Source organism: Cryptomeria japonica, chromosome 4, assembly GCF_030272615.1.
Source record: "Cryptomeria japonica chromosome 4, Sugi_1.0, whole genome shotgun sequence".
NCBI classification, from domain to species: domain Eukaryota; kingdom Viridiplantae; phylum Streptophyta; class Pinopsida; order Cupressales; family Cupressaceae; genus Cryptomeria; species Cryptomeria japonica.
The window spans coordinates 771,036,609-771,049,521 of record NC_081408.1 but is presented as its reverse complement, the minus strand read 5'-3'; the positions used below and the strand labels follow the sequence as shown (position 1 = coordinate 771,049,521).

The following is a 12,913-nucleotide window of genomic DNA, read 5'->3' as shown; positions in this document are numbered from 1 at the left end:
TTAATACTCAAGGGGAGGTATGGCGAAATCATCTTGACACCATTATTGAAGATTTGAATTTTGAACTTTTATTTTGAAAATTCTAAGTTTGGCATAGTTAGGAAATGATAACTCAAGATTTATCATGAAGTTTCCTAATTAAAATCTTAAATCTTCCTTTTGAATCCTAATTTCTACACTTCAAGATATATTATTAATTGTGAAATGTTGTGTAGGTATCAAGATGGCAACTCCCAAGCTCGAAAGATCTACAAGTCCGAAGGAAAATCAAGCTAGATCAAGGACGGTCTCCTCCAAGAGGATCAAGCAAGGAGAAGGGCAACTTCCTCCAGTCTAGCATCGACAGGGACGACCTTCTTCGATCCAGCATCATCAGGATAAGGGCGACCTCTTCCAATCCAGCATTACAAGCCAAGGTACATCATCATCCTGCAAATCAAGGACACAAGAAGTCAAAGCAAAGGGTTCGTTGAAGAAGCAGATAGTTACAGATGAATTAATTAAAGCTAACTTCTCAACATTACCAAATTGAGTATCAACCAAGTGTCTGGCGAGTTGGCATCCCAGTCATCACTTCTCCAGTCAGTGTGGTCCACCTCAACATGTCCAGATTCAATGTACCTAACTCATGGGAGATGGCACAAACTCCGATGTACCTACCTCGGCTATCCATTGGTCGATTTTTTCCAGAGAGGACATGTGTCCAAGCAATACAATTATTTCATTGGTCAAGCATTAAATGTTATGTAATGGTTGTAACAAACCCTAATTAGGGTTTTCATTATTGAATCTTGGCCATTGATCTCGAATTGATCTAAGCCATCAAATTGTATTGAGGGCACTATATAAGCCCCAGCTCTTCATTTGTAAAGGATAATAGAAAGCAGTTAGAATAGAGTTAGTGAATAGAGAGTAGTTAGAAGGTGATTAGCAGTTGATAGAATAGCAATTAGAGTAGAATAGGAGGACAAGGCAAGAAATTGTTGCCATTGATTGTAAACAAACTCCATTTTCATTGAAGTAATGGTGAAGTGTGCCGTTTCTTGCAATATGCATGGTTTCTTGTTGAATCTTCAATCCTAGATGGTAGATGATTAGGTGAATGGAAGAAATGTGCTTGATTGATGGTGAAATTCGTATATCCATATTACTAGCAGTTTGTTGATTGCAGACTTGCCTTGTGTAGTCAGCTGGAATCATTTAGCTTAAGCTTAACTTCAATTGTCGCTTCTTCATTGATATGCATCAGCCTGATGGTGTCTATGCCTGCAGTGATGATTTGAACATCATAAAGCTTTCCTTCAAAGATCGCACTAACCTTGTGGAGATGGTCCTGGGATGTCAAAACAAGACTTAGTTAGAATTTCATCAAAGCTCAATCATTGCTCCTACATTCCTTACTATTAGGATTAGATTCTTTCCTCACCCTCATCTTTTTTTCCTTTTTTTTTTAAAATCTAAAGCAGTAAAATCCTGTGTTCCAGCAATATTCAAAGCAAATCAGAAGTTCAGTCATCAAGTGTAAGTCCCCTTGTGATTCCAGCAAATCACATCATACCACAGAGAGCTTATCCACACGTAGAGATCCTATAGCAAAGAACCTTGAAGTCACCCTGATTGACCCTTTTCGCGATATCTTCAGCATTCAGAGGCTTTACTCAAAAGAGGATAAGGTACCCTTGGGTATTTTATTCTGTGTTTGATAGTGTACAAAATACACGTCAACAGACCCTTTGGAAGGGTCAGGAGCGAAATTTGACATTTTGGTCTCTCCGTCAGGATCATTTTATGGAATATAACATTTATATCTTATACTTTAAGTTATATTCCATATATACTTCCAGGATGTTTGAGAGTGGTTTCGGACCTCCAGGAGTTATATTGCAAAATCTAGTTTTTGGAGGATTCATCAGTTTTCCAGACTTAGTCAAATTTCAGGATCAGGACATTCCAGACTTAGCCAAATTTCAGGATATTTGAAGATCAGGATGACATTCCAGACTTCATCACTCACCAACTTGACCTAGCTCGGACCTTCAAGAATGATACTCACTCACCAAGCAAGACACAATTAGCAACAAGAGCAAAACCAGGCCCTAAGGAAGACTTTCAAAGAAACCCTAATTCTGAGGCCCTGTGGACTCACCCTGGCTCAAGAAAAGCTTGCAATCCAACGATCACCTCGACAGCACTCATCCTGCAAAGGCTAACAGACAAAACCCTAAAAGACCCAGAAAACACACCCCAAAAGGCAAAAAGCAGGGGTCCCCATTTGCAATGGGGCGATGTGTGAATACGTCACAACAGGTCTCCCACAAAGGTGACCCCTGATCTCCATGATGTAGGCTGTGTGTATACTCAGCAATTTCAGAATCATACCTGTCCTTAAGCCCATGCAAATCTGAAATCTCCTTGTACTTGACCATCATAAGGGGTTCTCCCCTCAAACCATGACTACCATTGTCATCCTTAGGTGTTATGGCAGCCATATAAGACTGGATTTATGTTGTGGATGATGATGACTGAGCCAAATTCGATTCTTCACAGAGCTCATCAATCTAAATTTCTGATTCTTGAAGGGCCTTTTGAGTGCTCTCCAAAGAATCCTGGGTAACCTTAAGCTCATCAGTAAGCTTATCTGCCTCTTGTTCTTTCCCTATCAGCGCATCAAAATAGATCTCACCAACCATGAAAAGGTGATCTCTATTGGAAAGCAGTTGTAGGTAATTGGTCTTCATTACCACTAACACTTCTCTAAGTGCCTATAAATCTAAAAGGGAAAGTTCACCACCAAGGTCCATATGTGTCCCTGAAGACCTCCAACAACATTTTTCCATCAACTTATGGGTGTCATCAAAATGTTTAATGGCTGCAATAATCTGGTCTTCATTTACCTTCAACGGTCCTGCCAAATGATAGGACTCCTGAGACCTAACAACCTCATACAAATTTTCTGATTTATGATCAGTATCATGCAATACTAAATCAGATTTGTTTTCGAGGTTAATGTCAACACCATCAATGCTATTAATGCCATCCTTCATGCACAACTGTATAGGTGAAGTAAGAACAGCACTATGGTTGCTATCTTGAAGTCAGGTCATCCTCTAATTTTGCATGCAGTTAAGGCCATATTGGGTCAAGAATTCTTGATGGCATATCATCGCTACAGGGTTAATACTGACATCACTGTGATGTTCTTAGCCCTAGCGTTGTATTTGTGGGTCTCCAAGGCGAAAGCCAAGAAACTGTATCAAATCCTGTTCAAACATGCTTTCTTGGGGGAGATAGATGCAGTTCTAGACAATGTTGGCAGTAATCTTATGGTGCCTTTCCTGCAAAACTACCATTTGACAAAGTGCTGGGGTGGGGAGGTGAAAAAGTATCCGTTAGTAAGGACTCTGGAACCTGGCCTGTTGGAAGCAAGGTGGGGTGACATGGAGCGCAGCCTTCTTTTTTTGCAATGACTTACTCGCATGGTAGTCTGCCCAGAGGAAGAATGGTTGATGGATTATATGAGGGAGGAAGGTCTGCTCCCGGATGATGAGGAAGACAATGGCATTTCTATGGAGCTCCTAGAGGACGGGGAAGAATGGAGGAAAGATGATTACCGAGATGTGGAACAAATTGCAGGAGGCCTGAATCATCATGTGTGTGGTTCAGAGTGCCCACTGGTCACAAGGGCAATTGCTGTTGCAAGAAGCAGAAGACAAAGAAGAATAGATATATTTTGTGAAAGTGTCGGTTAGTAAAATATAGCTCATGTCCTGTATCTTCCACATTTTGGTGTAAATTTTGATGTGGCAGTCTGTATCTGTTTAGTATATAGGCTTGTATAGTTCCAGCTCTGTAGTACTAATGAAGCTTATGATATAATGACGGTCAGTGTACTTAGGTAGTACTGGTTATGCTCTATTTTGCTACGGAGCCCAAAGATCTATAGGTGGTTAGTCCACAGAAACAATGTTAGGCAATGTAATGATCCTTTTTTATATTAATACAAAGGAAGCTGGCCCATACCAGCTATTAAAGTAACAAAAAAAAATGCAAACTTAATTCAATACCTTGGCACCATTTATGATGAAGTCTATTCTTGATATTGTTCACATTGTTACCATACGTGAAGCATATTACTAAGAAAGGAAAAATGGAAAAACATTGTGTTGGTAAATTATCTCACTCAGATAATAGGCAATATTGTATGGAAAACAAATAGAATTTCAAAGCATTTAAGTAGAACCAAATTAAGACTTAATTGTAAGGTTGATAGAAGCATTAACATTTGATGAACTTATTTCGAGAAGTAAGCCTTGAAAAGGCTTCATTTAGTTCACATCATGAAGTATTTGATGTTCAGAAAAAACGAAAATGGTTATATGAATATCTATATTTGTGGCCTATAATGCTTCTTCATCTATAAAGCATATAAATTGACCATATTTTCAGCATAACAATGAAAATGTTGAATTTAAGGCATAACAAAAATATGTATTCAGCCTCATCTATGCAGTGTCCTATAGGATAGTGATAAACAATACATACTTTAATATGTGGCATTTCCTGTCGAACCAACTCAATAACGCGTTTGATTAGAAATTTTCCAAGATTAATTCCAGCTAGACCAGGCTGCCAGTCATCCAGAACATTGTTATCAGCTAAACACTAAACATGAAACTCGTTTTCTCTATATTAAAGCCAAAAAGCATTTATCAAAGACAAGAAGAATCGCTCTACTTATATTGTTAATCCCTTCTAACCAGACAATTTACAACATGAGAATCAACCAACTAAAAGGAAACATTGAGAATCAAGCATGGTAACATATATTAAGAGATGCAGCATTCCCACGTTTGGATTTTCACAAACTGTTTTCTGGATAAAGTTCCATTTAACCTGAACAAAGAAGTGTTTAATTATTGTAATTTATTCTTAAAGTTTTAAGAAAATTCTCCCATGCAGATGCATTGAATGAAGAAATCTTTTACAGTATGTAATAAATCCCAGGAGGCATAGAACATAGAAATCAGTGAATGGAGCAGCAAAATACAGGAAGCAGAAGATAAGACAACATAGATGATTGCCCTTTTGCAGAAAATAGAAAATTAAGATGAACAATATGTAGAATTGGGTCTTAAGAGCCAGTATATAACTATATGCACATATGCATATTTCTCAGGCACGTATCTGTGGCAGTGTGTACTGTGTACACATATAGAAAGAGGTTACCCACCCACACAAAAGTGCAAACACGCATGCTTTTGAAAATACATCTACTAAATCATGCATGTGCAAATTCATATATTAACATTTCAAAAGGATTATATATTGAAAGGTGTTTTTAATGTATCACCTTATCTTTGCACATTCACACAAAGAAATGTGTGTGCATGGGCACACCCGTATATACCCAAACACGCACACCCACCCACCCACCTACACACACACACACACACACACACACACACACACATACGTGCACATACAAAAACCACAAACAAACACATGCATGCCCTAACACACATTCATGCAAGTACACACACATGCCCATGCCCATTCCCATACACACATGCATCCACACCCACACATACAGATACACTTCAATTTTGCTATACTATTCAATATTAATATCTCATACTGTCCAAGTTTTGTATTTTGCCAATCAATTCTATAGCTCCAACATTTTACCTCATGTTCTTGAGTGTGATTTTCATTGCCAAACAATCTCATGAAAGTTTGAAACTATTTTTCCATCTTTTCCAACTCTTCTCTTTCTTCTTGCTTCTATTGTTCTTCAACAAGTGATTCATAAATAGGGGTGGGTATTCCACACGCACAGTTATCAACATACGGATTAACAATGCTCAGACTTTCTACACTAATTTACGATTATTTTTATCATCTACAATGGATTTGACATAAAAAAGTGGATGCAACTTAGCAAATTAGAGATATAAGCATCAACAAATGCAAATTATACACACACAAGTCCGACAAAACACACAATTACTACTAGAGAAACCCTCAACTGGATTAAAACTCCAGCTGAAGTGAGCATAGCTCCTCATGCCAATATTTCTCAATCATTACCAGTGTTTCTAATGCCTTTATGGCCTTACAAGAACATCTTAATGCTAACTGACCAGCACCCTACACCTGCACACTGTGTTGGCACCATTAAGACTTGAAGAACCCAAGCTACAAAACTAGGAATAGATTGCATCCACCAAAATATAGAAAACAATGAACACACAACCAGACTTGCAACATAGACTAGCAAAGTCCCGAAAATGGCTTGCTGCACCTTTCCCCACCATGCCTTCCTTGTTCTACCTCCTCTCTCTATTCTACATTCTTTCTTTTTACTCTCAGCTTAGAAGAAAAATTATCTATTCCCTATTGTAATGGCTCCCCTTGGCAACTAAATGATTGTTTACTACTATATCTGATAAATTAAATACATGAAGTAATAATAAAGATAACAATGCATACTAGATACAGGAGTAAAATATATCTTTATTTGCACATGAAATTATTACAGAAGAAGACCCGAGATGATCAGCCAAGAATTGGAGTCGATCTGACTAAAATTATACTGCATTCCATGACGATACATAATATATTTAAAGGACCCAACAGTCGCCAAGAGGAACACAACTGTCAACCGACAGACACTTATAACTACCTGAGAATGGCAAACAACATAGTACAAACAATTAATACATAGTTAAATAGCCAATATTATTGAAACATAATAATAGACATTGTACGCTGACTACATTATTTCCCCCCCAAAAAAATTTGTCTTCCAAATGACAAGCAAACATCAAGTAACATGAGGGAAAGCAAATAATGATAGTGTAGACAATGACTTGTACTATGCAAGCTCTAACTTAAATTGTGCTTGGAACATCAAATTAGTGCAATGGGAGCTTGGGTGAAACGCCCCCAATGGAATCAAGGGGCAGTGCCCCTTGTGGGGGTCTGGGCGTAGTACATCCAGTGGGGATTTGGGGGGAAATGCCCCCAGTGGAGTCGAGGGGCAACACCCCTCGTGGGGTCTTGAGGCAGCACCTTGGGTGCCAACCCAAATTAAGAGCGTTAGAACCACACAGCTCATCACGATGTGCATCATTTTCGTGATTTTTTTAAGAGGCCGAAAGCAATGGTGACAAAGCCAAAAAGTAGAAATTTTGGAGTGTTTAGCCCACATGTGCAATGGAGTAAAGCTAGATGTTTAGTGAAGAATCCACTTTGTTGTACTATTAAGGAAGGATATCACGAATTTGTCTACTCCCAGATGATGAAATTGGTGTGTGACTAGAAGTCGTATGTCGTCGTACCAAAAAGAATTTTCTCTGTCATGTGATGCCAAACGCAACTTGTTGTATAGTGTGCAAGGATATTGGTAGAGGAAGTCATACACTGTAAAAGAAAGGTTGTACACTTCGAACAATGAAGTCTTGAGTGGACCTCACACGGTTTTGCCAATTTGATGTTGTATGCTAGACATTGATGCCTCTAGGAGAGATCTATGTCCAATTCACACAGAGTTTGGAGTCTTCGAGTGTCGTCGTACTCTAGTTGTGCCAAGAGGCCACAGTAGAAGTAATTTAGAATGTCAAATGAGGTCTTTAGGAGGTTGTACAATATCAGCTCTTGAAATTGGATTGTTGTACGATAACGGAAGTCGTTAAAAATTAATTTTTAGTTGGTAAAGGTTATTTCTTTACTTAGTTACTTGTACGAATATTGCAAAGGAATCCCTATAAGTCTTTTGTCTTATTTGAGTATTCTCACACATGTGAGAATGATTCATTTTTATTATTCCTATTTAGTGGAATATTAAAGCTTAGGTGTAGATTCCTCCTTATGAGGATTTTGACATCTTGTACACACATAGGATGAAAGGTCGCATGCATAGACTTGGGAGTTACTTATGCAACTCATTTCTCACCTCTATTTATTTGAGGTGCTTCTCTCATTCTTCACATGAAGCATTCAATGCTCTCTCTCTCTCTCTCACAGGCTTTATGCCATCTTCATAATATTGGGGGTTTTTTCTTTGCTTTTTCCCCCTTACAAAATCTTGTATCTCCTCTTCGATCTTTGGTGTGCATGCTCTTGGATCTCTTGGTTTTTTATTTTCTATGGTAATCTTTCCCTTCAAACAATTGCTCTTGGATTAGTTAATTCCTTTTTTTCATTTATGTTTTCTTCATGGTATTAGAGCAAGTTTCTACTCATCCTTGTTGAGCTGTATTGTTGAATGTAATGTCCCCACTTCGAAGTAGAATCTAATAATAAATAATAATAATAAAATTTAAATATTATAAATTAAAATTAATCTTGATTATATTTAATGATAATTAAACTACACTAATAGATTATATTATACACTAATTTAAATAAATATGAAAGTATTTGTATGAGATACTAACCAACAAAAGTAAATCAAGTGCTAATTAAACAAGCATAGTTTGGAGGAGGACGTGACCCTCATTTAAGCCACGTCTCTCCCCAAGGATCGGGGCTGCTGGAGGATTTTAAAAGAGAGACAGTGATACTTCTCACAAGGGAGATAGAAGGAAGGAATGGTCAAGTCTGCCAGCAAGGATAGAAGACGGGAATCTATATTATCTGGCAGCCAGCGATCAGATCATATCAGAATTGTTATTAAGTTACAGGCAGTAACATCCATGTTTGGATGGTATGCATGGGGATGTGCTTATTATATATGCTTAATATATGAAGCCTGACAATGTTTTTATGCAGAATTTAATAGTAATAATTATAGACTGCAATATGTATGAAAGTCATATTATATAATTATATATATATAGTTTTATCAGACAAATAACAATAGTAGATTGTAAAATCAGTATAATAATAGAATTACTTAAAAATATTCCTGCCATTACTACCAGTAACTAAGGAGAGGTGATGGACTTGTTTCCAAGAGGGGCAGTCTAAATCCAGTCAATAGGTTGTTTCCCAAGAGAGGGTGGGGATCAGTGACCCGAGAACCTTGAGGACAGGGTCCAAAATGGGGTAAGGGCTTGGATCTGTAAACTTTGAGGGAAGCCTATTGAAATTGGTATCAAAGCGCTTGGCAACATAGTCATTCTCTTCCTCTTAGACTGGAGTAATGCAAAGACTGGAGTAATGCAAGGGTTAAAGGTCATAATTGTTGAAGTTAAACATCTTAAAATAATTAATGAACAATTTACTTATCAATCAATCAAATCAATAGAATATGGAATGACACCCATTTGATTATTTTTGCTGAGCCAGTTTCTTATTTTTAACTAATCTAAGTCATATTGAAATAAGATTAATTATGATTAAACATGGGACATTACAAATGATATTGTTGTGGCCTAATTCACACATCGCCCCATCGCAGATGGGGACCCCTTGTTTTCGTTTTTTTTAGGTTTTGTCCTAGCTCTGCATTTTCATTAATCTTCATTTTGAGAGAGTTGAGAGTTAGAGTTTTGAGGTCATTCCGGGCCAGATTGAGAACTTATGCTTAGGATTGAATTTAAATGTTGTCAAAGTTCTTAGAAGGTCTGAAGGACAAAGATCGCAATTGCTTTGGGTTATCTCTGACAACCTGCTATTTTTAGAAATTTTTGCTTTTTCTATTTTTTCTGCTTTTTCTGTTTTTTCTTCTTTTTTGAAAGTGACATCTGGGTTTTGTTCTTTGAGCTATTTTATTACTACCCATTTTGTCAGAATTTGAAAATCTCACCTCTAGATATAAAAAGCAGGGCTTCGAAAATTGTTTTTTTTGAGATTAGGGTTTTGTTCTTTAGGTTGTTTTGATCCTGCCCATGTCTTCGGATTCGAAAAATTTTGCTTCTAAGTGTAAAAAGAAAGGGTTTGAAAAAAATTTCTTTTTCCGAGAATAGGGTTTCAATCCCCATGCCAAATTATTCCTACCCATGTTCTCAGATTTTGAAAATTATGTCTTTAAGGGTAAAAAGCAGAATGCAAACTCTAATTAGGGTTTTGTTCCAGAAGATCAGCCATTTTATCAATACCCATGTTCTCAGCTTTCAAAAATAATGTCTCCAAGTGCAAAAAGCAAAATGGAAATCCAGATTAGGGTTTTTGTTCAGATGAACTAGCAAGGTATGAACATGGCATGAACACTGTTGACCAACTCAAAAGAAGGCAAGTGAAATGGCACATTGAAAATTTCGCTCAGGTTGAAGAAATAAAAATGGCAGACAAGTTCGACAGGGCTCAAGGTTAAGCTAATGGATGGCAAATGATCAATGAGAATTGCCCAAAGATGTCAAGCATGGAAGATGTTTTAGCAGAATCAATGTCTGCCAAGGCATAGGAGAATTGTCCAAGCTCAAATTGTCCGACAGATGGCAAACTCCTATCGAGGGTTAACTAACTCATGGTGAAAGTTAACAAACCCCTGCTCAAGGTTAAGCAAAAAAGAAACCAAGGCATAAAAATGGCTAAGTATATGCAATTTTCACCATGTCCGACACTTTCAAAGTCCGCCTTAAAATTATGGCATGAAATAAAGATGGCAAAAATTCATCCAAGGCACAAACAAACATGTCAAGGAATTTTCAAAGTCTGCCTTGTCCATCATACCTTCAAAATATGCCTAGGCAAAACCATGGCACAAGGAAGATGTACAAAGTTTGCCAAAGCTTGGGAAAGAATGAAGGGCCCACTTAGGCGAAATTAAAGATGACATGGCAGTAAAAGATGGCATGGCATTCCAAAAGGATTGAAGATGATGACTTGGCAAATAAAGCAATAAAGCAATGTGACATGTCTTCCTAAAATTCGAACTTCTAGAAGGAGAATAAAGCAAATAAAAATTTCTAAAATTTGATGGAAGCCTCCAAGAAGAAGTTTGAACTTCTAGAAGGAAGAATAAAGCATTAAGACTTCCTAAAATTCGAACTTCATAAAGGAACACTCGAAGCAATAAAACTTTCCTAAAAATACTTGTGTGACAAGCAAAAAGGTTAAGATAAAGCTTCTAGAAGTCTCCAAGAAAACTATAAGACAAGGTTTTATTTCATTAAAGATTTCATTATTTGCCTAGCAAGGAGAATTTCGAACTTCTAGAAGAGAGGATAAAGCTTCTAGAAGCCATCTAAGAAGATATAAAAGGAGTTTTCATCTGATTAGTTCTTCTTTCTTCAAAGAAAAGATTGAATTCTTCCTAAAATTCGCCAAAGGGAGCAGCTCCAAAAACTGATGAACTTATCAAATTTGCAGCAGGGTTAGCAAAATTCGACTTTGGATAATAGTTTGAAGGTATAAATTCAAGGGTTTGAAGGAAATAAGTTCGATATTCTCCTCAAATTCGCCATTGATAGCAGATTGAAGGTGAAAATTCTATCTTGAACATCTCTAGAAGAAGGAATAAAGCAGATTTAAGAAAAAAGTTTGAATTCTTCTTGAAAATCACTCCAAAGTCTGATAGGAGAAATCCACACGAACAGTGAAGACATCCGTACGAAGTTTGGAGCTATCCGTACAAAGTTGGCAGAGAAGTTTGAAGAGATCCGTATAGAATTGCCAAAAATACGTACAGAGTTGGAGGGTAAATTTGGAGGAATCCATACAGAATTGGCGGCTGAGGAGATCTCCTATGGTGACAGTTGGAGGCATCTGTACTGGTCATATGGAAGTAAGGAAACTCCTGGTAGTCACGAGAGCTCTGTTGGTCAAATGGACGAGATGCCACTGTCAAGGGAAGAGGGGATACTACCATCACCTAGCGGACATGGCGGAGTGGACCTGCCATCTGGCGGTCCTGGCGGAGTTGGCGGTCCTGGACATGGCAGAGTGGACCTGTCATCTGGCGGTCGTGGCGGAGTTGGCGATCGTGGAGTTGGCAGAATGGAACTGCCATCTGGCGGTCCTGGTAGAGTTGGCAAAATGGAACTATCTAGCCTAGACATGGCAGAGTGGACATGCCATCTGGAAGAGTTGGCAGAGTGGACTTGCCATCTGGCAGAGTTGGCGGAATGGAACTGCCATCTGGCGGTCCTCGCGGAGTGGGCGGAATGGAACTACCATCTGGCGGTCCTGGCAGAGTTGGCAGAATGGAACTATCTGGCAGTCTTGGCAAAGTTGAACTTCCGTCTGGTGATACGAAGCCCCATGGACGGCTGGAAGGGCATTGCAAGTACAACACGAGCAAGGGGCGCTGCCCCTTGACCCCATTGGGAGCGTTGCCCCCAAACCTCCTTTTGATTTGGCAAGTACACTACATGTCGAGGTTGTCCAGTACAAGCCTTGGCCTACACTCTTGTCATTAGTCTTCCCAGATATTACTTGATGTTTACTTGTCGTCTGGAAGACGACTTTTTCTTTTTGGGGGGATAATGTAGTTGGCATAAAATGCATATTGTTATGTTTGATAATTTTGGTTACCCGATAGTGTATTAATTAATTCTATTAAGTGGGTTGTCACTCTCGAGTAGTTATGTGTCGGTTGGCTGACAGTTGTGTACCTCTCGGCAACCATCGAGTCCTTTAAATATGTCATGTACTGCCAAGGAAGTAGTACGGTATAGTCGGATCTATTGTAATCCTTGGCCAACCATCTCTGGTCTTCTTCTCTGTAATAATTGCACGTGCGAATAAAAATATATTTTACTGCCATGTCTGGTATGCATTGTCATGTACATTATTATTTCCTGTATTTAATTTACCAGTTGTAGCGGTAAACACTCTGCTCATCTCCTGTCGCCTAGAAAGGGGACATTAGAGTCCTCCCTTCCAGGAGATTGCTTGTCCTCAACCAATCTGCACCTACACACTGAGCACCAATCCCTAGATCCCATACCAAAATGAAGAATCTACTGTAGGAGATGAAGTAAGAGAATATCAAATGATCACCATGACGTAACCATACAAGCATGTA

At 38.3% G+C, this 12,913-nt stretch overlaps 1 protein-coding gene across 4 annotated transcripts in view; it reads right to left on the bottom strand.

Annotated features, from left to right (window-relative positions):
- The window catches only part of LOC131033457 (uncharacterized), a 262,765-nt gene that overhangs the window by 150,244 nt on the left and 99,608 nt on the right, over nt 1-12,913 (bottom strand). For all 4 annotated transcript variants that reach the window (XM_057964694.2, XM_057964692.2, XM_057964693.2 and 1 more), the window contains exon 10: nt 4,543-4,626. In XM_057964694.2, the coding sequence (XP_057820677.2) occupies nt 4,543-4,626 (84 nt within the window). The remainder of the gene's footprint in view (nt 1-4,542; nt 4,627-12,913) is intronic.